Source organism: Lepidothrix coronata, unplaced genomic scaffold, assembly GCF_001604755.1.
Source record: "Lepidothrix coronata isolate B3197 unplaced genomic scaffold, Lepidothrix_coronata-1.0 Scaffold5, whole genome shotgun sequence".
Lineage (NCBI taxonomy): Eukaryota > Metazoa > Chordata > Aves > Passeriformes > Pipridae > Lepidothrix > Lepidothrix coronata.
In genome coordinates this window covers 11,739,644-11,765,355 of record NW_016690185.1, presented here as the reverse complement: position 1 = coordinate 11,765,355, position 25,712 = coordinate 11,739,644, and the positions used below count along the sequence as shown (strand labels likewise).

General features: G+C 36.3%; 1 protein-coding gene across 2 annotated transcripts in view; it reads right to left on the bottom strand.

Annotated features, from left to right (window-relative positions):
• ENPP3 (ectonucleotide pyrophosphatase/phosphodiesterase 3) overlaps positions 1 to 24,523 on the bottom strand; it is a 43,980-nt gene extending 19,457 nt beyond the window's left edge. For both annotated transcript variants that reach the window (XM_017830454.1, XM_017830445.1), the window contains exons 1-15: positions 24,211 to 24,523; positions 22,391 to 22,469; positions 19,543 to 19,665; positions 18,230 to 18,355; positions 16,695 to 16,755; positions 14,454 to 14,551; positions 11,784 to 11,863; positions 11,105 to 11,224; positions 9,527 to 9,636; positions 8,007 to 8,072; positions 7,111 to 7,183; positions 5,708 to 5,816; positions 5,416 to 5,544; positions 4,005 to 4,036; positions 999 to 1,126 (exon numbers count right to left, since the gene is read on the bottom strand). In XM_017830454.1, coding sequence (XP_017685943.1) covers positions 999 to 1,126; positions 4,005 to 4,036; positions 5,416 to 5,544; positions 5,708 to 5,816; positions 7,111 to 7,183; positions 8,007 to 8,072; positions 9,527 to 9,636; positions 11,105 to 11,224; positions 11,784 to 11,863; positions 14,454 to 14,551; positions 16,695 to 16,755; positions 18,230 to 18,355; positions 19,543 to 19,665; positions 22,391 to 22,469; positions 24,211 to 24,327 — 1,451 coding nt within the window. In that variant the 5' untranslated portion in view covers positions 24,328 to 24,523. The remainder of the gene's footprint in view (positions 1 to 998; positions 1,127 to 4,004; positions 4,037 to 5,415; positions 5,545 to 5,707; positions 5,817 to 7,110; positions 7,184 to 8,006; positions 8,073 to 9,526; positions 9,637 to 11,104; positions 11,225 to 11,783; positions 11,864 to 14,453; positions 14,552 to 16,694; positions 16,756 to 18,229; positions 18,356 to 19,542; positions 19,666 to 22,390; positions 22,470 to 24,210) is intronic.
• Positions 24,524 to 25,712: the final 1,189 nt, after the last annotated feature.

Genomic DNA, 25,712 nt, shown 5'->3' with positions numbered 1-25,712 from the left:
TCTTTTTATATGTCCAGGATGATTATCTGGTTGCATCAAAACAATCAAGTCATATATTCATTTAGATCAGGAATTTTCTACTCTTTTAGTAGTCTTGAAATTCCAAATTGGATCATGCTGCTTCTACTGCAATACTGTAACTCAGTAAATATAGTATTGCTGCAAACACCACAGATTTTGAATTGATTTTTCAAAGCCTTAGGTCTAAGGCTTGTCTGAACTGCTCTTGACTTGCTCAGAGCTATTTTTTTAATGTTTCACTCTTACAGCATTTTTTGGTAATGACCAGGTGGTTATGTCTAACTTGTTACCTTATCAACCTATCTTTGCACGATAATACAAGTACATCTGACACTTGTGGAATGCACCATATCTAGTGAACTGAGAAGTAATGTTTACTTGCAGATCAGCGAAGAATGAGCAAACTATAGTGTTAGCACACATATGGGAAGAACCTATTCGGATCACAGACTGAGGAAAAAACTCGGACACATTCCTTCTGGTGAAGGACTCATAATACTGTCATTGGCCATATCCACACATGCACCAGACTGAAGCTATCAACCTTAGAACCCAGAAGGGCAGCGGAGGGGTGACTGCAATGTCAAGAAAAGGGCTAGATACTAGAATGCTTTATATAACAATTTTAATTGCATTATTTCCAACCCAGCATATCTGTGACTCTGTGATTTTTGAGAATTTTGCTGTGAGGTAATATTCATTTCTTTACTTTCTTTTTACTTATTTTTTTTTTTGTAAAAATTTAATCTGAAATAATAATGATTCTTGTATTAGACTATTGAAGTTTGAATCACACTAATAACACATTCTTGGCTTTATGTATGAGGCATGTATCCTTTTTACACATAGTACAGATTTTAAATTTAACAAACATGGAAATGTAACAAGCCTAAAGGAAATGAGGTGTCTGTGAAGGAAATAAAAAGGATGAGAATGGGATGAAAAAAATAGGGTAACAGTCACACAAATTATGTTACCTCACAGCCAGCCACTGTCGATCCACCAAAAGATGAACTTTATCAATACGAATGTTGTTAGCATAGTGGAATCGTTTTGGCAAGTCAGGCGTCAGATAGGGCTTGAAGTGCTGAGGGGAGCTTTTGCACTGTGCAAGAGCAAAGAGTCCAGTCATGAGCTTCACTGTTTCAAAAAACCACCCATCATTCAAAATTATCACAAACATCTTAGTGACATGAATGTAATCACAGAGCCCATTATTCACAAATAGCTTCTCAGATAACCTGCAGATGTCATTTTTGGCCCAGAAAGCAATGGAAGGAAAAGTGGCCCTTTTTTGGAACTGTTCAAAAATATGGTATATATAATATGTATACCAAGTCCACAAATACTGAGGTAAAGGTACACCCAAGGCTGAAAGACATTCACTAGTAGTGTTTAGTCTATCTGTTCCTACTAATATCACTGGCATCTAGTTGGTAAGGTTACACTTTACAAGACAAAGTTCCCTGGCAGTTTGTTTCTGCCATATTCTGTTACTTCACCATTCAATAAATAACAAAGCAAGCCAAGTATACATAACATAGACTGTGGTCTAGGGTTTCAGCTGCAAGCCTGAACATGTACTCTCGTGCTATGTAAATGTCCGTTGCTCAGTTGTTACCTAAAGGTCTTAGCTTTTACATCCACATTTAATGTGTTAATATCATTCAAAACTGTTGTGTTAGTAGGCATGCCATGAATGAGCTTGGAATTGAGAGCCTAATGATAACCATATGACATACTGCAAAGACTTAACTATACATGGTCATTAGAAGCCATTCCAGCTGGCTGCAAGCATCATGGCAAAGTTTCAGAAGTGTTGCTCCTGATAGGGAATCCAGCCCTGGGACTCCACAGAACATCTAAAATGCTGAGGGAAGTGCTGTTAGCAAGATAGCTAAGCCACAGAAGTGGACCTCTTTCACCACAAAGGCTGTACAAACTATAGCATGCTTAGAGTCTGATCTGACATCTTCACCTCTAAGTACTTGAGTTGTATGGTCTGCACAGAATGAGATTAACATGTGAAGTAAGTGTGCCTCAGTAGTCATCGAAGAAGCATAGAGGAATCCATGCACATGAAAAATAAGGATTCAATGTGTTTGCTAGCCCAGGAGAAGAGGTTTAATTAAAGGGAAAAATAGAGGAAATCAAAATACGACTTTAAATCTGTTGATCAGCAATTAATATACAACACACAATTCCCTTCTCTGTCCAAACCCCTCATTCTAAGAACTTGAGAGGGACAAAATACACTAACCATTTGTGAATAGAAAAGAGGACGTATCCTGATCCCAGGCTATTCCCATAAAGGAAGAGATATCACATCTCTGCAACTATTAGCAGTAACAGCTTCAACTGAGGTTGAGAACATGCATTTAGTGATATTCCCCTCAGTGCTCTTTGATACAACAGACTCCATGTCATATAGTGAGGTAAGGGATGTAGCACTGAAAAGCTCTTCTGCTATTTCCAACCATTGGTATCCTACTCCTGCATCTGCTTTGGATGCTGGTGAATAAAGGACATGCTCCTAGGCATTCAGAATCAAAAAAAAAATTAAACAGGAAGGTTCACCGCCCTTTGAACTTCAAAGGCAGGCAAAAGCTAAGTGTAATATTGCATAACTGAGCTGTTAAACAGGTTAAAGGAAGACATCTAGTGGTGCTTTATCAGAGACATGTCCAATGGGGAGCCCAGAATTTTTCCAAACAGAAAGCATTTGTTCTAAAAGTACTAGAACTTCTGTCTACTGCTTGCCCTAGGACAAGTCATACAAAAGAATGAAGAAAAGAAAGAGAATTTATGCCAGCACATAGAGAGTAAGTAGTTTAAATTATTAACTCACTGTAAATTGTAAATGCAAAGAAATACAAAAAGACAACTGTCCTACAAGTTTTTTAGTCTGTCTACCACATTCATCCCAGATGTATTAATGTATATCTTGAACACTAAAAAAAACAAGGCAGTGAATTATCTCTCTAAAACAGTGTAAGAAAAAAAACATGCACTGTGACATCATCTTTCAATAAAAGAAATAGGCTTGGACTTCCTTTGTTTGGCACTCTGTTCTGCACTCCTTTGATTGCATCCTTCAGAGCTCAGCTGTCAAAGTGTACCCACAAAGAGCCATGGGAGCAATACGGGAGACACAGACAAACTTGGATCTGCCCTTATGTGCTACATCCACACAGCATGGCAGAGACCCAAGCAGAAATACCAGTATGGGTCCCAGGGGTGGTGCAACATACATAAAAGCATTGCAAGTATTTAAGTGATACATCATAAAAATCTTAAAAGAGCCACACTGCCTCATGCTAGAGGTCCATCTCGCCTGGTACTCTGCTTCAGATCAGATCTCCAAAATTCCCAGAATCAGATACTTAGAGAAAGTGTGTAAGAACAAGTATCAAGTATCAAATTAAGCTTCTTTCTTGTACCTGCTTGGTTTCCTGTAGGTTTCAGGAATTTTTTTCAAGTCAGAGGTTCCTTGTGGATCATGTTTATAAGCCCTTACAGGGTTGTCCTGTATTAATGTGTCTAAAATCCCCCTTTCCTATTTTTATTTCCAGCCTCTACAACACTTGTGGCAACATATTCTACAATGTCATTATCTGTTGTTTGGAAAAGTTACTTTAACCTAGCCTAGCTGCAGCAGTTGTGGTCCAGTGCTAATAGATGCCTGTCATGTGAAGCATCTCTGTGCTGTACTGTGTCTTATAATGAAGATATATCCTACTTTCTCCATGTAAAGTCCACCACTCCTCTTTCAAAGTGAAGTACAGAAAAATCTTTTGCTCTGAACAGAGGTCCCCTATGGCAAACCTTGGTGCATCATCTTTGAACAACTTCCAGAACTGCCTCCTACAGTACACTGGAGTTAGTACACTATTTAAACAGGCACTGTAGTCTCATTTTTTTACAAACTGTGCTAGTTCTATTAAGAGTAGCTATGAGGAAATGTTATGAAAATATTTACTCACTGTGAGGTTTTTAACAATTCCTTCTGAGTCAACTGTTAAAAAGAAAAGATGAATTAACACACATTCAAACAGCTGAAGGTCCAAAGCCTCATGAGAAAAATTTCAACATGCTTTCTGTCTCTGAAATTGATTTTCTTTACTAGTTTGTAAAGACATATCAGGTAGGAATGTTATGTTTCCAAAGGTAACTGTCAGTAACATAGGAATGTTACACTTCCAAGGGTAACTGCCTGTAAGCGTGCCTGTGGAAGTGCCTAGCTCTTTGGGTACATCAAGACAGACTGTAGAAAACTGCCATGGTGATGATTGCCAACACCTAAAGCTGATAGATCATCAGACCCAAGGGTTTTTGTTTCATCTAACCTCTGTTTAAAGTATAAATTTTTTTACATTGAGCTGGACCTGGAGTACTCATTTTGTATTCCACTTCCAGCAACAGTCACAGAAAAAAATTTCAGTCTGTCTTAGTACTTTCACCTTTCAAATTTTCAAAGAGTGACTTTTGACCATTTGATACTAGCTTTCTAAAAGCAAATCTGAGCATTTTACAGAAGAAAAATTCCTACAGAAAAGTAAGACTGTTAAAGGAAATAAGTCAACAATTATATTGAGATTGAGACACATACGAAACATCATTATTTTCTCCTCCCCTCATTACTCTGCCTCTGTCTGACTTAGACTGTTTTCTACTTAAACCAAGGAAAGGCTTCTTTATGTTGTATAAATATTGTGCCTACACGTATAAATACAATTAGAAAGGACAAATAAAAATTGCAATAGGGTCCCAGCTCTTACTTGAGATCTGCAAGAAATATGCCTCTAAGAATACTTTAAAAATTCTATAAAGTCTATACACAGAGCACTTCCATGATCTTACCTGCATTCTATTCCCTGACACAAAAAGGTTTGGGATTTTTTTTTTCCAGTCTGGTAGCAATGGTACCTATTTTAAGTCAGAGTCAGCTCACATGGTTTCAATTTTCTGTTCTTTTGTGACACTAGCTAAAGGGCTCAACCAAGGCTTAGGTTCCACTGTGCTAAGGTTCAGATTCTGTAACTTTGTACACCCAGTTAGAAATATTCTCTGCTTCAAAAAGATCGACTCTGCCAATGTTGTACAAGAAATCTGTGAAGAGCAATGCACTTACAAAGGACCTGAATTCTGGTTCAAAACAATAAAACTACCTTTGCTTCATCTCTCTATGCCAAGAAAATACAAATTAGAGTCTGAAACAAGCTTTTCTAACCTTCAATTTCATCTAAAGAGGTCATTCTTGCAAAAAATACCCAAACGAGTTTCATGGATGATTAGGTTCACTCTGTTGTTTATTACTGATTATCCATTTTCCTTATTTATATATTTATTTCCTGCTGTATTGATTATGCAATCCCAGGATTTATCCCCACTTACAGGTAAAATAGTCCTTTGGAACATTTTGTGCTCGAATGCGGGCTGCAGGCCCACCATACATGAAGAAATCAACCTGATTGAAGTAATTAGTCATATATTCTAACTGTTTGCAGTAGGTCTTCTCCATCCCTAAAGGACAATATAGAAACAGTTATTTTTTATGTGCAATATATGGCAAGGAAGATAAAGTTATTATAAAATAGATTAAAACTAGTAAGCACATATATTACACAGAGGAAGAAAACAGTTACTCTGTAAAATTCAGATTGAAAAAAAGAAGTATATATATTACCATGATCAGCTAAAACAATGAGGTTTACACAGTTGTGGAGGTTTCTTTGTTTAAGTCCATCCATAAGCATCCCCAGTGCTTGATCTGCTACCTGTAAGGCTTTAATTATCTGTGAGATAAACCAGTTACATTAGAATTTTTCTTTCTGATTTCAAGTTTTCACTTAAATGCAATCATCAAAGTCCAAAAAAGTGAGCTTTTCTATTAGTTTTCTAGTTCTTAATATTGCTTCCTCTTTTCTCTTTCCATTACCACTAGAGTATAGATGTGCAGAATTCCACTACTTTACCACAGTATATTCAACTTAAAAAGACTCACAAATAATTTTTTCTGCTACTCCAGAAAAACTAAGTGTTAAAACGTGTTTATTGAAAGGAATAAAGGAACACATTCAGATCGAATTTGTTCCTCACTCCCAAATTTATATAAAAATATCATATTTATAACATTAAATACTATTTTTGTTCTACTATGAACATGTCATCATACTAACAATAAGTGGTGCTTCAAAGATATTAACACACATGTATTATCTGTAAGGCCAGTATAACATCCAAGAAGGCACAGTGCCTTTGTCTCACACATACAGTCCCTTTAAACTTCCTACAAGAAACCACTGACCCCCACTGACGTAAAAGGAAAGAAATCCAGCACAGCCCACGCTGCAGCTGTTCACAGAGGATGCCTCTTCCTACTTGGCACAGCTGACTTATATTTCTTCTCTAAGTCCTACAGTAAGAGTGATACTCAATTGAGTCTGAGAGCTCCACGTCTGAGCACTGGCACCCTACTTGTTCTCCTAACTGCTGCACTCTTAAATGTCTTGTGTGCCTGGACAATGTGCACATATGCAATTACACATACAATAAGCCCTTTATGTACAAAAAAACCCTGAGCCTTTTGCTGAAAACCATTTTCAAATATATTAAAGAAGGCCATTCCAGGAAGGAGCTGATATCAAAAGTCCTAAGATCCTTAAAGGCTGAACGTTATGCCTGCATGCAAGTAGAAATATAATATTTTTGGGTAACAAATTAAGAAACATTGAAGTACAGTGTTAGGAATAAATAAAAGACAATTCTAAGGATTTGTCTGGCCACATGCTTCCAAGTATCACTTGGCAATATAATTAAAGTTCAGTCTGAACTTAATCATTAATATTATTTCTAATAGTATGATCTTAAATTGTTTTCTGCTAGTCTGTTTGGATACAGCTCTTTTGATTCACACACAGTGTTGGAATCATAACAGTGGGCTCAACCACAAGTAAAAGTTCTTAGTAAAAATTCATAAAACAGTCATGGCAATTTTTAATCTATTATCCAGGTATATAAATTGTTTAAATGCATAGTACAACACCATTTTTAGTGTGATTTAGTCTAAGAAAAGTATAAGCTACTTACACCACCACTAACTGGTCCAAATGAATGTCCAGAAGAATCTGGTTCTTCGATATATAAAGTGTAGAAATCAGGCCTCAAGTTAGAAATAAATAAGAATAGCATATTAAGAGGACTTGGAGGCAACATTTGAAAAGAACACTTTTACTTGAAAAATAAATATTAAATGAAACTTGAAAAGTCCATACAGCAAACCTTAAAAGCCCATACAGCAAATATAATCATTCAACTTCCTTTGAGTTTTGTAATTAAACAACACAGGCTATTACCATTTCCAAAACAGTACCTAGTGTCTTCAATGGTATCCAGAAATCACTCTGAAAAAATTCAAGACATCAGACACCAGAACAAGCTGTTCCTTTTTGAGATGTAAATGGAACTACCATCTAAAGGATCTCTTCCCGACTGAGCAGTGAGGCTCTAGAGAGCGTCTCCTAACTGCACATTAGGATTTTGTATATTATCATATAAAAGATTTCACTTTCTTACATGTCACAGAATTAACACCACAATCGGTACAGATATACAATTTCCATCTTGAATTACTTCCTGCAATTACTATCAAATATTTAACCTTTGTTGTGCAATATCTTTCATATGAAATCTTTTATCCATAGACCAGAAACTGAATGTTCCATGTTTCCTCTAGGCCATGCATCAAGAAAAAGGACACAACAATAAAATAAAACTTTTACAACAGTTCACCCCATTCAGAAATAAGTTCATTTTTTCATCTTTTGTATGTACAGCCTGATCCTGAAAATTATTAGCTGTTCTTATAGAACAGATTTAAGTTCTGCAAATTATCATTTGAGATGATGATTCATCTACAGAAATTTCAATTGTTAAGCATTAAAACCTTTCTAATCTATAGTCTCTTGGACATCACTAAGCATTACCTCTCAGATTTGTTATTATCAAGCCATTTCAATATTCCTGAAATTCTCTGTTCATATATAACTGAACTGGAAAAAAAAAAAAAAAGTTTATGTTAACAAGACTTTCTGATAAGTGCTTCTAATTCCAAGATACAGAGAAAGTGTCCAGACTCTAGTCATGTAATAAAGTCACAGATTTGGAACTCAAAAATTACGCATTTTAACAACATACCAGTCATTAGTTTTATTATTCTCATTTTTGCTTGACTGTTACTCACTTCTAATGGTAAATTAGACACATCCTGATTTTGCCAACACAAACGTGAAGTTGATGGGATTACTCATATGTTTATAAATATATGCAAGCAAAAGAAAGAGATTTCAAATTCAGGAAATAAATCTAAAGTATAAGTCAGAATAATTTTTATTCTTTCCAGCATGCATAAACCTTAGACTTTCATATTTTAAAAGTAAGTAATATCCCCATCAAAATCTTTGTGAGATCATGCTTTCTCTCCTGTGAAAGAAGTTACCCATTAATAGCTCTGCTTTACCTCAAAGTTGTGCACAAGCTTTATGTTACAGTACTCAAGTGTTTTCTGAGTACCAATCCTACACATCACTGCAAAGCCTGTTATCTATAGAGACTTACAGTTATGTGTTTGCTTTAGATTATCTTTGTAAATGCAAAGAATCAGGGAAATGTCCTGAAATCATCACGAAAATTTAGAAATAATTTACTAATAACAATGCCTTCCATAACAAAAAAAACCCCCAAAACAAACAAACAAACAAACAAAAAAAACCACACCAAAAAAACTCCACAAAACCCCAAACAACCAACCACTACCAACAAATAAAAACCAACAAAAAACCCCATAAAAAAACTATGAAGGTAATTGTTACTTCACATGTGGAACCTATGAGTTAGCTAAAAAAAAACCATAGAGAACTATGATTCAGCAGCAGAGTGCACATTATTAAACATGCAAGCAAGACTAGAGGGAGTTGATCTAGAACTCATCTTCCTTTAGTAACTTCCCTATCCAGCATCCTCTCTTCAATTACTTTCTGTCTCTCATAGCCTCTTGCCATGGCTTCCAAGTTTGTGTTCATTTTGTTAGGTTATAGGTTATCTGAAAGCTTATTCTCAAGTGCAAGTATTTTTAAAGACCTGTATAATATGTGTAGATTTTATGCATGGAAATATGGCAGTCATTGGAGCAGCTTAGCAGTGGCTACTAATCGGTTCCAGGATGCTTTCCTAGTGTTTTGCAGTTGGCTGAAACTTTCAAAACCATCTAGGAGAGCAGAATACACAGTACCCTTTGACTTTCTCATTGTGAATCCCCCGAATTGTTTTGAAAATTTCAACTATTTTTGGTAGTTCCATGGCAAAACCTAGATGATGTGACATGGCATTTATCTGTCAGACTTGTTTAAAAATCTTGTACTTAACTTCCTTCCTTCAACTGTCAAATAGCAATCTGGATTTTTGGAGTAATTTGCAGGAATTTAGTACAAGCCCTATTAAATCTTACCTGTTGAATATGGTGTACAAGTTCGGGTATGTTCCATTAATTTGAACATCAGAGCCTGGCCAAAAGAAAGTGCCTGCTTTCAAATTTTGGTACATTGCTGTCAGCCAGATCTATGGGTAAAGATACAAACAAATTATTTTATGTAATTTACATCACTGGAGGACCTCAGATCACTAAAGTAGAAATACATAATTGGATCAGAAATATGTGCTACAAGCATGCATTTTTCTTTTTTCATTCACACATCACACAGTTGCCTAACGACTATATCTGATTTGAAGTTTGTTTTTTATGTGCACATTCTGAAGAAAAATTAGTAGCATGGAAGAAACAGTGTTGTCATTTCTTCGATATTGTCAGCAAAGAAAAAAATCATACAAGTACTTCCATAATTGGCAATAGGCAATGATCCTTCTTCCTCTGGCAAACACCAGTGGAATGGATCATGAAGATGATGAAGAGTGGTTCAAAGCTGCCTCAGGGATATTCAGACTTGACAGCAGGAAACATTTCTTTTCAGATACAGTGGTCAAACACTGGAACAGGCTTCCTAGAGTGGTGGTTGGTGCCCTATGCCTGTCAGTTTTTAAGAGACATTTGGACAATGTACTTAACAACGTGCTTTAACTTTTGCTCAGCCCTGAACTGGTCAGGTAGTGGACTAGAAGATCATTGTAAGTCCTTTCTAATTGAAATTATTCTATCCTATTCTATTCTATTCCTATTTTTATTCTAAATATGGTCTAATTATATTATTTGATTATAAGAGAGAATATTTCTATTAATTCTAAAAAGTGCAGCTATGGTTCTGTTACAAACTTGATGTAATCCTTCAAGAATCAATAGCACCAAAATCCATGTATCTGAGTATATTATAAACATGACTACACAGATACACACACACACACACACACACACACACACACATACACATATCAATGTATATTAGTAGATGATATTAGTAGATGTACTATATACTGCTTATGTAATTTTTTTTTATTTTTAGTACCATTATTACAGCTTGATATCTCTGCTAAACTAATAATAGTAACCATAGCCATAGGTACAACTGGGGAGTGTTAGGAAATGTGCCATATGTTATACATAATTGTTAATTTTTCTAGAAATCAAGCTTTTTGCTATTCCCTTCCTTGCTTTTATATGCCTGAACATTTTAAGTGTATTTGTAAATTGATATAATTTGGAATTAGATTTTCAGATTTCATTTTGTAGTTAGTTGCCAAAAGACTAACAAAAAAATACCCCAAAATCAAATGATACCAAAAATTTACTGTGGCTCCTTGTGGCAAGAAATCCATTCCAATACTAGTCAAAATATTTAAACGGTTTTTTTTACTAATACCACTTTCAGTGAAAATGTTGTCTCAGAATTAATCTTTTAAGATTCTTTTACTTTCATAAAAAGCAAGCAATTTTGTAGGCAGTCTACAGGTTATTTAGTACTTACTGCAAATATATTGCACAGTTTTGCATTTTATTCCCTTTTTATGTGGTTTTATTGTATGACACATGAGTCACTCTGGACTTAAGAAAATGCTATAGGAGAAAGAAACCTACTGGTTGCCCTTTCCACCATGAAGGATTGAATTTTTCCATCCCTGAAAGTGAGAAATGCTCATTCAAGACTACATCATACATGCTGTTATCAATGATACCATGAGATTCTGGATACAATCCCTGCAAAATGAAAATAAACAAAATAAAATACTTAGTCTTGAAATCAAATGGAGCCTAAACTATGTTTCAAAGCAATGCTACAACACTGCAGGTTTTTTTGGACTTTATTATCAGAGAAACAGAACAAACTTTCCTAATTCACACAGATCATCAACTTCCTGCCAATGAATTTAGTGCGTCTGCCAAGTTTCCTTGAATTTCCATATTTTCTTCCCAGCCCCATTAAAACATGAGGTGCTATAGATTAAGTACCCCATATGTCACATGGCTGTGTATTAGCTGCTAGACTCATCCTAACACATACTGTCATCCACAGACTGTGTCTGCACCCATATTCACCCGTATCCACTTAGACTGACAAAGATCAAGACTAACGGGCTCACAGGCAGGGTCAGATAGCATACATATATAGCCACATGGATCATGCCTGCTTCAGCATCTCTGTCTCTCTTCTATACCTACAGCTTGAGTTCCCACGTCCCACAGAAAGACTGGCACCACAAAATCCTTTCTCTGTCATCCAGATAATGAAAAGGAAAAACAGCAAATTCTCACTTACTGTGACAATAGTATAGTGGTTTGGAAAGGTTTTTGTGGGGTAAACAGCTCTCATGTATTTTGAATGTGTGCCACATGTTTCTGCAACAGATCATGGTAGTAATATAAATTTTTTTATAATTTGTTTAATTGAAAACTAACAGTCTTAAAAACAAACAAACAGACAAACAAACAAAAAATCACCACAGGCAGCTGCTGTAGTAATAGATGGAGAAATATGACCCCAAAATAAGATGCCTGCATTCCTGGTGTCTCCTTGTGAGCTAAGCCTACTGTCCCATTGTACTCAGTGGACCTGGATGCTTAATTCAGCTGCCTAAATCCTAGAGGCCTAGGGTTGTTTGAAAAGTCTTTTATGATCCTGCCTGGCCTTAGATGCTGCTCCTACATCCTGTCTGCCAACCCAAATAAGTTTCTCAGATACTTCTGAGGTCCAAAATATCCTAGACATACATCTTTATGCAATGAGATTGAAGCCTGACATCAGGCCAAGCAAGATATTCTGCAGAGCTGATTGGTGACCAGTAGGGAAGGACCAGTTGCTTAAGCACTGGAGCTGAGTGCCTTTTCCAGATATCCTCTAATGTCCAAGGCATCTGCATGAAAGTTGGTAGATCTGTGTTCCTCTGATATGGTTGCTGAAGGCCATGGCACTCGGAAGAATACTAAATACATAGGTTAAGGCAAGAATTTGTCCTGTGGCACCCTTTGTCTGTCGGTTGAGCTGCCTTGTTCTCTAGGCTCTTGCACTGCACTATACAGACTGTACTAACCATGAAGGCACTGACTTCAATGAGCATTTCAACATCTTACGTGCAGACACCTCCAAGAATATGTCCAAATGTAGACATATGTAGACATGTAGGTGTCCTGCTATATAGCAAATCCCACGCCAGGTGTCCTACCTGTATTTCCAAACGTTGCATTACTTTTCATGAATCCAAGGTATGTAGCACCTGAGCATCTCTAATGTCTAAATCCACTGTAGTATCCAACTTATTTAACCACAAAAGAAAGATGTGAAGACTGGAAGATGTCTTAATGCCATTTTTAAATCTAAGTCTTAACTATATTAAGCTGTAGCCAGATGATTATTTCATTCATACTCAAATAATTTACTCTTTGATGTACAGAATTTCAGTCAAAGAATGGAAGCTGATTTCAACTAAACAATGCAAATAATGAAAGTCTGAAAGTTTTCAACAAAACTGTGCCAGTAGGTACTAAACAAAAAGGCTTTTAGAGTGTTTGAAGAAGGGCTGAATAATTGACAAATACATGAGAAAATCAGCATAATTTTTTATGGATTTCTCTTGAACAGTAAAGGGGATATATTCATAGTGTACATATTTTGTAACAACTAGCTTGGAAGCTCTATGGAAAGTTCTAGGTTAATGGAGTTAATAAAGAGAAAATATTTTATGCTACAAATCAACATTACATTTTCTCTTTTGCAAAGAAAGGAATTTCCATTTCCTGTAGATTTATGAGAAATATAAGCATGAATGTCCATAAGTAATTGACCACAAAGATGAGTAATGCTGAATAATATCTGTTCTTTTTTGAAAGTATTTTTTGGAAACATACTCATTGCATCGTATTCGTTCCTTTTGTCAATTTGGCATTTCCTTTTCACCTGTTTCAAAAGACCGGAACTGAGCACTACTTCAGCATGCATGATTTCTTCAATGATTCAGGTTCCTTCAAGTCAGAACGACATCAAAGAATAAACCATTTGCACAAGAAGTCAGGTTTGCACATTGCTTCAAGCTCAGGCTTCTGGATACTGTCATTATCCACAAAGAAGATTGTTAACTATTTAGTAAAATTTAGTACTTTGTAACATTCAGGCGAAGTTTTCAAATGAGCACTATAGAAATGTAATATGACATATTCAGAAGAGATACAAATACTGTCAATTTAGAATATTACTGCTGAGAAGAAATGAATAAATATGAAGACATTTTGTCCATGTACAAAGTGTCTTGAGAGCTCTATAAAGTGAGGAAATTTTAACCAAGTGTACACTAATGGCTCTCATTTTTAGAGCTCTTTAGAGCACAAGCTGAAGAACTTCAACTTACTCTTCCTCCCAATATTGAGTAATACTGGAAAATAGCTACTTGAGCCTTACTGCAATAATATCAAGATATTAAATTATACCAATATTTAATTTATATTTCATTTAAGTCTAATATAATCATATTCACTGTCAGACTTTTAAACATGGAGCTTCTCTTTAACATCTTAAAATATCTGACTTGAAAAAATCAATCTTTGAGGAAAATTTCCCAATAATCCAATGCATTTTCTCTTAGTATTATACTTTAATGTTGATCTCCTTAACAGCTATTCAACTGGTTTTCAATGCAGAACAGAGAATGCAGGAAATTCTTCCCCATAATTTTTTCTCAGTGTTAAACAACTTATTTAATAAAAAGGTGCTGACCAGTACTAAAGGCCTTGTTAAAAAAAAGTCATATTTGCTCTGCAGTCAAATATAAGAATTAATGTAGAATATATAATAATGAAAATATACAACAGATGAGGGAAACCTGATTTCTGATTTTTTTATTGCTGAGCAACACATATGCGTGACAGGAGCAAAAGGGACTGGAGAGGTTGCATGCAGATTTTAAAGAATGTCATCAAAGCACTCTTGGTAACTTACTGAGTTTTTCAATATTTGGCAGCAAAGAACTCCAAGTTTGCAAGTATTCTGCTCTAAACCCATCCATTGAAAAAAGAATAAGTGGTGGCAGATCAAAACTACAAGAAAATAGGAGTTTATCACGATAAAGAAGTTTGGAGTGTTGGTTACTTTTTAAGCCTGGAAAAAGAAACTGGGTTTTGTTAATATTTTAATTAAAGATATTTAATTACAAGTATGAATAAACAGAAATTCTGCAGACTAGCATCCAAATACAAACCCAGATTAAAGAACAGCTAAAGTACATATGTACATAGAAATGGGATAAATTCTGTCTCCTGAGTCTTAATGCATTTTAAAAAATTTTTCAGGGCAGCCACACAAGGACTGCAAAAGTACAGCAGTCTCCCAGCAAGCAGTTATGGTCAATTAGCCTCAGTGCTGAGAAATGTCATGTATTTGCAATGTCAGGTTTGGCTAACCCCTTACCTTACCACATTTCCTTTATGAAGACATCACTAAGCAGCCTGTGCTCTTTGTGGATTATATCTTTCAAGTTTCCCAACTCTCATGGAGCTGGAGAACACTTCTTTGCCTCCAGGCCCCTGACAAACTAAACTTAAAGCTACAAAAGAAAAGCAGCAGCTGCTAATGGGCTTAGGGTAAGATTTTAGGTAAAGAAACAAGGATAACAGACTCAGATCTGAATTCACACTGTAAGTACAATAAAACAGACACAAACTGCAGCTGATTTCTAGAACAATATTTAAATACCTGCTATAAAAATTCAAACTAGGAGGTGAAATAAACTTCAAAGTTATTAAGGATGCTTTCTTTTAACCAATGTAAAAGGACTACTAAAGAAAAATGGTTAGAAAAGTGGAAAAAAGTGGTTATGAAGTGCTGGTGCTATAGCACCTCTTTTCTTAATATCGAGTGACAAAATCAGTAAGATAAGTCATCTAGTTCTGCAAACTCAGTCTATTTTAACATCATTATATATTCTGCAGTCTCCTCAGAAACATATAAAGAAACATAAAAATTATGACCATGTAGTAAATGTAGTTTTGTAAAAATGTAGTTTGAAGCAGGCTTCACTACACATAGTATCTTTAAAAAGAATTAAAATCCCTATTTGTAATTTATAGGAATGGTTCTTTAAATAAGTCTGGAAAATATTAGAAGATAAAATGATTGATAAAATGCAGTTACTGATAACTGACTCCAAACCAGTTTTTTGAGTAATACTTTGAGTCATAACTATTAAAAAAAAGTTACATATTGACATCAGGGAGTAATCACTACCCTAGTTTGTTTTTCACTCACAGTGGTCTTTCCAAAAGAGAGAACTACACTGGCATCAATAGTTTGCATAAATACAGTTTGTATTTGAATCTGAAATTAAAGTAAGCTTTATATCGTAATGGTGTAAAGAAACCCTCCTCTCCTAGTTTATAAGCTTTAGCCTATGAAACTGTGTTAACTCAGCAAGTTATTTGTTAACCTAAAAAGTATATTTTTATACCTATGTCGGGAGGTGCATGCAGGAACCCATGAAGAAGCCACAATACTAATGGTCTTACTGCTATAATTAAACTAAATTGGCAGTAAAATACAATAATGGATAACATCACAAATACCATAACTGAACCAGAAATTTAGTCATTTGTCTTTGAGGACAACTTTAAAATTATGTTTCTGTCTATTCTCTACCTATGATTCTGCAACACAGCAAAAATAGCAAAATTGTTTTAGCATTTCTAGATATAAAGCTACTTTCATAGTTTTCTTTTTCACACACCTTTCTTCCCACAAATAATTGAAGCAAAAAAATCCCCAAACAACCCTGCTGCTTAAAGAATTGCAATCACAGATTCTAACACTTATTATTGATTGCATAAGGTGATTTATCTGAATTGCCACAGATACGATACGGTAACATAAAATGGACTATGAACAATTTGTGATAAATGAACCTTGAGATAAGTCTAATAATATTTCCAGGTCTTTGCAGACTGACTTTTAATCTGGATTTGAACTCCTGTACTCTGCTCTAAACTGTAAATGATCAATGAATGTACAACAAAATGACAAAGGTTTTAGAAAGAAAAAGCATTCCTAGCCACAACCACTTCTGTAGAATATTCCTCAGAGCAGGAACCTTACTCTCAGTAAATATGAAAATCTACTTCAGAACACTGCAGTATTTCTGACCATCACAAGGATTTTATTTGCTCAGAAGACAAAATTTTTTTATCTTACCCAGCTGGACACTGAGGAGTTTCAAGGGACACACATGGTTCTTCTGCCCAAGATATTTCACCTAAAAGAAAAAGAAAATACTGAGTTAGCATTGAAAAAAAAAAAACCACACCAAAAGAACAAAGAATTTTACTGAATGATCGTTTTAGAGTACTTCCTGGAATTTTTTCTGCTTTGATACAGAAATGTAGTGCTAAAGATGCCTTTGGAAATCAATTTATTAAGCCCTCAAATCCTGGAAGGGCTAATTGCTTATAATTATAAAAACAAAACACATATACTACAGAGTGAAGCAAACAAACAAAACGGAGAAGAAAGCACTATGAAAGCTTAGCTTAGTTTTTTTCTGGTTTTAAATGAAAAATATTTAAACTGTATCTTGTCCACACTGGATTACTGCATTTATCTTTTGCAGATACCACTTACACACTTAGGGCTCCCTTTAGCATTCTTTTTCTTTCTGTATGTCATGGTTTAACCCTAGCTGGAAGCTAAACCCCAGGTTGGCCAAAATCAGCACACTGTAAAGCACCCAAATTCCTTCAATCTTTCCTTGTTGACCACAGCTTTCAAATTTCAAGTAATTCTTTCTGTTCTCCTTTGAACGTTTTCCATGTACTTCACAGTTATACTTCTGAACTTTGCCCATCTCTTTGTAAGAAATAAGGGAGGTCCATAAGATACGAAAAAAATAAAGCATCTTAAAAGGAAAGATTATGAAGAAAATAGAAGAAGCAATGTCTGTTGAAGTTCTCAGTTCACCACAGAAAGCTGGTAATTTCTTTCTTGATAAGCAGCCAATGGCAGGGATGTACAGTAAACTTAAGTACATCAGCTCAATCAATTTAGCACCTACTCACACACCTGACTGCGTTTAGCTTCAGTTTGTGTTTAGATAACAAATATAATTTGGCTGGGTTGCCTTAAATCTCTGCCACTTCACAATATAACAGAATTCTGATAACAGATACCATGTCATCAGTATACTCCTCAGATATGGTTCCTGTAATCGAAATATACCAGTGCTATCCTTTATGTGTTTAGCTAGAACCTGTATGAAACTATTAGCCATAAACAAAGATATTCAGAAATAAGTAAAACATAAGAAATACAATCTGAAAATAGAGTTCTAAAAAAAGGATGGGAAATTTTAAATTAGGGATGATTACTACAATATGTACTTTGGATTGCATGAAGTTTGAAGCAGAAAAATGTCTCCATCTGTTCTTGGAAAAAAAATTAAAAAAAAAGAAAAAGGAAACAACCCAAAGCCCCCACACTTGGTATACTTCCGCAATATTCAAATCATTCTGTCTTTTTATGAGTGACACACATTCACATTGTGCTTGAGAAACTGTTTTTCACAGTTAAAAATACCAAAAGCTTTATCTCAAAACACCTTAATTTTCCAAAATGTCACTGTCAGACTCTAGTCTTGAGGAAAAAATGCATTAACATTTATATTTTCCATGTTTGCCCATCTATCTATTTCATGGGATAATTTATAATGAAAATTTTTTTGCATTTTTATTTACCTTTGCAAACGCTGTTGTAATTTACACAGCAGTCTTTTTTCTGCAAGCAATCATCAGAACAAGAACAGTAGCTTCCAGCTATCCTTGTCTCACCACAACGGAAATTAGTGCACCTCCAAGATCGAGCTGAAAACAGGAAGAAAAATATTATGGTTCAGGTCACAGAACCTTATGTAAACTCCTTTGTGTGGAAATCCCCCAGACAGGTAAAGAAAAAAAATTACAATTTGCATATACTGCTTGAGTAGCTTTACAAATTTTCTTTGAAAGGAAAACTCAACATTACACTTAACACATAAAGCCTATTTCTTTGGCCATTGAATTCTGTAATAGAGTTACAGAATAATTATTTTACAAAGGTGTCCCCAAAGTCATCCTCCTCAATGCCTTCCATCGTTCCAGGAAGATCTCAACCACTTCATATTCTCCTACAGAGAAGTAAGAGAAGGAAACTGATCTTTTTCCAGCTCTTGCACATGATTCCTGGCAGAGTGGAAAAAGGGAAGTAAGGGCTGAAGCCCACAGAAAAAGTAATAAAGATGAAGAAATATCTGACCAGCTGCTGGGAAAGCAGAGTCAGTAACTGGAGAGGAGCCTTGTCTTGATGCAGAGCTGGGCTGGTCCCCTGCAAGATAAATGGACTCCTCCAATCCCAGGCCCTCACCAAGGTCTGCATGCGGCTGGAGAGCATAACTGACCAGGAAACAATCATTTTCAAAAGCACAAATCGTTTCAAGGGTTCTGTTTAAAGATAATGTATGTTTTCTGCTCATGCTCATCTACAGCTTTATATGTGCCAGGAAATATGCACAACAAATGCTTTGTTTATCCATAGGGGACAAAAATACAGGAATCTGATTTGAGAAAGACATGAGAAGATTTTGTGTCCTGTCAGGTCACCAAGTTATGGCCTTCTAGCAATATGACTGCAGAGGCAGCTTGACACTGCCACATCCACCTGAACATGAGGAAAAACTTTACGTGAGGATGACAGAGCAGTGGAACAGGTTGCCCAAAGAGGTTGTGGAATCTCCTTTCCTAGAGACATTCACAAGCCATCTGGACACAATTCTCAGCAGTGTGCTCTAGGGGACCTGGCTTGAGCAGGGAGGTTGGACTAGATGACCTCCAGTGGTCTTTTCCAACATAAACCATTGTGTTATTTTGTGATTCTATCCCCTGAGGGAATATGACATAACTTCTGTAATAACTGCATAAATACAAGAATTACCCTTTTCCTTTTACAGTCACGTGAAAAAAACAAACTCAAAATAAAATGGACACCAGTGAGCACTCCTTGTAGGGGAACATACTTGGCTCCACGCAGGTGTCGTCATAGTCCCAGCAGCAGTCCCGACGCTCCTTGCAGCCACTGTCACACTGGCAGCCAGGCACGTCTTTCCTGCGTGGGTCATGGCACTTGTGCCTGCAGCTGACTGTAAGGAGAAGGCAGCAAAACCGAGTGTTCGGATAACCCTGTCCCAGGTAGGTCAATTAAATGGGTCATGGACATAGGCTGCGAGGAGAAACGTGCTGAATAATTTCCCAAATCCAATTCCCAAGTCATTTTCCAATGCAGCCACTAGCACACAAGCCAACGAGGCAAAATGGAAGCTGTAGAAATTCCTCTGAGTGCTGAAGGTCCTGACAACTGTTGGGACCATGCTGGCCCACAGCCTGTGGCAGGGCTGCTTCTGCAACAAGTCTCTCCAGGAGCAGTGGCACAGGAGGCAATGCCTGGGTGTTCCACACTCCCAGCATGAGCAAGGGGAGACTGGCATCTCCCTTGCTCATTTCTGGGTCTGAGACAAAACAGGAAAAGTGAGTCCCACTTTGGACGTTCCCTAATTTACCTGCCAAAAAGCTTCATGGGATGGGGGCTCCCTCAGGGCTGGGCACCCAGAGCCATGAGGGTTCCCCAGGGGCAGCTGGGCAGGGACCAGCAGCCAGGGCCCACCCCAGCACCATAGCCAGGACAGGGCACCTGGGGGACACCAGGGCAAAGGTCCAAACATCACCTGCAGGTCCACACTAGCCTCCACACGGACAAACCTTGCGTCCACATTCTCTGTACTGCAGAAATACTGTTTGAACCATGCTGAGCACCTGCATTTCCAGTTTTCTTCTCCACTCACAGTGTTAGACAGGGATAGGTATAAGTAACTACTCCGGTTTGCCAGTACAATTCTAACTCCCACAAGGTTTGTGCTTTTGCAGGGTGCACTGCCTACAAAATTTGGGCTTTCATATCCACTGTGTAGAAACCACACAGAGCTAAAAAGACTTTTTTCAAGCTAGACAGCTTGTTTCACATGTAGAAAGTTCTCATGTTGTACCTTGCACTTGAAGTGCTTAAATCAACAACTACTGTTCAACACAAGAAAGCCTTGCAAATAATTACAATAATAATAAAAAATATATTTAATGGTCATAAATGGACATGTCAAAAGTAGGGATGGTAAGAAGTAATTGACAGTTAAGTGTGTTATGACTGGAGTCTGTTCTGTCAAGAAGGAGTTAGAATTTTTCACAAATATACATAAGTATATGCTGTGCTTTTTTGGCTAAAGTTTAGAGTACTTAATTTTATTTTTTCTCTATCCAGTGGCTTTAGAACAACACAGAGTTGTTCAGGTGGTCTACGTGATTTAAAATGATACAGAATCATGAGTCTGAGTCAGAAAAAAATAAATACAAAAATATGAACCTTTTCCTCTGTTTGTAACGGAACTGTTCATACCTCTCATAATTTTTAGACCATGTTTCTAATTCTTCACAATATTTACACAACTGTGCAAGGTCAGGAATTTAGTACTTCATTAACTTTTATTTGATATAGTCAATACTATTACAGGAGCTATAAGGCAATTAACCTTGAGTATATAAACTCAAGCATATAAAAACAATTTTATTATCACCATACACAATCTCTGTGCTAATTTTTAAACATAGAGAATGACAGATAATCCTGATTCCTTTCTAGGCCCATTCTCCCAAGATCACAATCCCCCAGCACCCACCTCGACTGTAACTCCTTTTGTTCCTTAACTGCAACACTCTTTCCCACTGCACTCATAGCAAACGCAGCTGCACAAAGGTGCATGATGCTCAGGGCTGAGGTTGCACCTCCCAGTCTGCACTGCAATACCATGGGTTGCTAATTCATCTTTCCCAAGTAAGTCTGGTTATGAAAATTGCAAATAAAGTTAGTCAGTCCCTACTTAGGGTTGCTCTATAACACCTGCATACAGAGGCACCAAAATCATAACATGCTGATTTGGTGCCATTACTTACTTCAGCTATGAGCAAGTTCTTCAAGTAAATATCAGTGAAGACTCAACCAGTGAGTGTCTACACATTTTACACAGAAAGTTGTAATACAACACACGCATCATCAAAAAACAATTACAGTTCTACTTCACCTTATTTGCTAGGCCTATAGCATTGAAAGACTTCAGAAGGAGCTAAGACTTGATAAACTACTAGGTAAACAACTACAATGTGTTGGTTAGGAATGAGAAACAGACTGTGCTTCCTCAAACTCATCCAATGTGAGATTACTGTTGTTCTGATTCTAAAGAAAGTGTTTTATTTAATTCACTGTGTGCTGTGTTTGTTTGTTCTCATCTGGCTCATCAAAACACTACTTTGTTTTTCTAACTAAAAAATAACATTTCATCAATTCAAACCATTATGCCTTTTTTACCATAGCTTTACAGAAATTTAAGTTTTTAGAGAAAATTGGTGATCACTATAAGCATCAACCACCTGCACTAATATACTCAAAGTATGAGTCCTGAAGATGGTCCAATAAAATTTTTTCTACAAAATATTGAAAGACGTCATATGTAATAAGACAATGCATATCTCAAATTTCCCAAAAGTATCAATGTAATAAAACTTTCAAATCTGTTGTGAACTAGGTTTCACATTTCTGGAAAGATCAGCAAGGCACTCGGAGGTTTAGAATAGGTTTTTCGAGTATAGACTGTGAGTGTTCAGTTTTTACAGTCCAACTTGAAAAATGCAAGAGCTTTATTTTCACAGGTGGTGAGTTTCCACAGATCATTTACATTACACTATAAAAGAGCCTTTGCTGAAAGCCTTTACCAGATCCATCTTCATTGGTAACTATGCTGAAAGTATCATAAACATACATACCTTGCTCCTGGTTACCACGGTTCAGTCCTAGTCCTAAACCTAGTCCCAGGGATACAGCCACCAAAGCACACAGCAGAACCTGTTTCATAGACACAGGAAAACCAAAGTTCACAACTGTGATAAACTGTTAAGTTTATTAGAAATTACCTGTATGATTAATATTTCTATGAAAATGTGATTTCTTTTGAACTTATCCCTTCTCTGAACTTGTCAACCAAAAAAACGGAGACATTCTGAGCCTGAAGACAAGAGAAGCACAAGAATTCAGTTCACCTTGTGAACTGCTTACAAGTCAAGGACTTTTAACCTGTGGCTAGTCCCGTGTTGTAACTGGGGAGATTACATTTGTAATTGAAATTAATAATAAATAATGCCATAACTAGATGATACTAAATTGAAAGTACAGCTATTACAGCAGCAAGTAATTCAACTGCTACAAGTAATAAGACAGCTGAAGTTAATCCCCAAAACTTGTATTTGGTATACAGAGAAGATGCTGCATTTATTATAACATTTACACAAAGACTCTTGATTTTGGGACATTAATTCTTAAGGTGTAATAGCATTGATAGCACCTATTCAAATCTTCAAGATTTCCACAGCTAACTTCTATGTCTAAATTCAAGATTACAGCTACTTATGGATAGAAAAGTTGTTCCTAATGCATATACTCTGTTCTCTGGAGGATTTATTAGGCAATGCGATTACTGTTAGTGAGCATACAATTCTCTGCCTAAGCTTTCAGAAAAAAGTTGCCAAGGAAGTACTTCATGCATATAGTTTATCAAAAACATAGATAAACAGTGTAGAATATTAACAGTTTACACCTCCAGTATTTAGATTTTGGGTTTCGTATAAGTAGGCATTTGAAAACAAGTGCACGAATATGCACTTTACTCTTCTAAGTAGCGCTTTAAAGCATAATTTACTTTCCTTCACAGTCATGCATTTTTCCTACATTGTTTCTCATGATTCATTGCTTTTTACTGGAGACTTAAGGAAAAAAAGTCATATTTTTCTTCTTTATTTTTTTTCACAATTTCCAATATTTGCCTAATGTTTTATGCAATCCTTGAACAATGCAGCATTAAATAGGAAATCGTATCATATGAAATTGTTCTGATGACACAGAGCTGAAAAATATAGTATCTTGATTCTCTTTTTCATTGAGCTGTTTTCAAAATTAAGTCTTGAGTCTTTCTAAAATATATATATCTCTCTAATGTTTGTTTCTTGTGTGGTCACAAACAGAAGTTACAACAAAAGGTTTTAAAGCCATAACAAAACACATTATTATTTATAAGGCAACTGCATGACTCTTAAAACCTTGGGAAAGAGGGAAAGTTGACACCATATTTGAGATGTGGGACTGACAATACTGAACGAAATGGTTAATTAGGCTTTTCCCGTGCCTTGCTTTCTGAGTGTTTTTTGCCAACGTGTTGCCTACATGATCTGTTTTGTTAACGACAAATCGAAAGACAAAAAAGTAAGCAAAAGGAACTGCGGCTGTTTTGGCCACAAACGCATCTGTCTTAACTGAATGTCTAAAAATATTGAAGCAATGTCTTTGCTGAGCAATAAAGCTGTCAGGTTAACGAGGTAAAACAAAAACTGCCGGAAAAAAAAATAAATTGCTTGATAGGTATCAGAAGAACTTTAGAAATTTGCCAGTGAAGCTAGTGCAGTCATGCAGTAAAATTTTAACCACCGATTATCAAGGTACCCTGAATGATTATATTAATAGCATTAAACTTCTAAAAATCCTGCAGATTTGAGAATTGTTATACTAGCAGCACTGAAGAGCAGCACCTACTTACCGCACAGATGACTTTGTATTTCAGGACGTTTTTTTTCTTCACGTACTCTGTTGTTTTTAAAGATACTTCCTCCAAAGATCCTCTGTGATCCTTGGTGATATCATCCTCAAGCTCCATTTTGCCGAGATCTGCCCCTCAGCTGGGCGTCTTCTGCCTTCCCCAGCTGGGTTAGCTGCGAGTGAGATGGTACTCCTGCTTCAAGAGTTCTTAGTACTTTGCTCGTAAGTTTTTTTTATGAGATCTTAGCTTTTGCATCAGTGTCAGTTTTGCAGAAAGCCAAAGTAAGCAGGAAAACGACTCTGAAAGGTCAAAGGCTGAAAAGAATTAATTGTGTTCAGGGAACTCTTCAAGATAAGAATGGTACTGGGCAAACTCTTAAACGGAGATTAGGAGTTGCTAAGCGATAAAATGCAAACTCAAGTACTCAGCTATTTGGTTAAAATTCCAGAGAATTGTTATCTTTAAAGAACGTGTTGAATATACGAAACCAACATGAAAGGAGACAGTTTCTTACTTCGTGTTCTGTGTCACGCCTATGTTTTCAGATCCCTTCCCTTATTTAGCACCAGGGGATTCCTCCCGTTTAGTTTCAATCCATCTTTGTCTCACTCTTCTTTCAGCTTCTTATATGGGGTTTTTTTCAGTAGCTGTGGAGGTACTGACTAAAAATGAATGGTATACAGCCAAATCAAAGCCAATAAAAAAATAAAAAGTTTTGTGTAATCTATTTGTTTTTCAACTTGCTGGTTAATGGAAGGATTGGTTGTTATGAAAATGTACCTCTATAGTGTACTAGGGCTACACATATGTAACTATTCAGATGTTGATCTAATTCTAAAGTTGAGCACCACATGAACTGCAACTTTTAAGTAAATTTATAATTACAAAAAAAAAAAAAATCCCAAACATGATACTATGCAAACTGGTATGAAGAAAATTAACTCCATTGTAGCCCAAACCAGTACAATCTCTACTACATATTCTATATCATTTGTGTAATGCTCTAGTCCTACATTATCCAGTACATCTCCATTAATCATACACACGCACGCCATGTCCTTTAATTTATAGACAGATATTACTTCTTTAATCTATGGTCCACCCCTGTAAAATGTCTATGAAATGCCCATTGAGTTCCCTCCTTCCATGACTGGGGTTCCATCTGTTATGGTGATTGCTCAGGACAGGAGAGGCAGTGTGTTATGTGGAGCTACTGTTTGCCAAAACCTGTTCAATTTGGGTCACACTTGCAGGTATTCTTGTGAGGCTTGCCCTCTGTTCAGGTGGTTTCTGCTGTAGTACTTCCTATAACTCAACTCAAACAATGGGTTACAACAGTTTAAAGTTATATCCATTACAATCTCCACGCTTGGTCCCTTTGAACCAGGCTATAAGTTTTAATATTGCATTTAAATCTTCCCCTTGCCATGCTGGTATGGACTTATCCACAGGCTGCAGACTTTCCCTTGGTTGGAAAGCTACTTCGCAGAAAAGTACGTGGG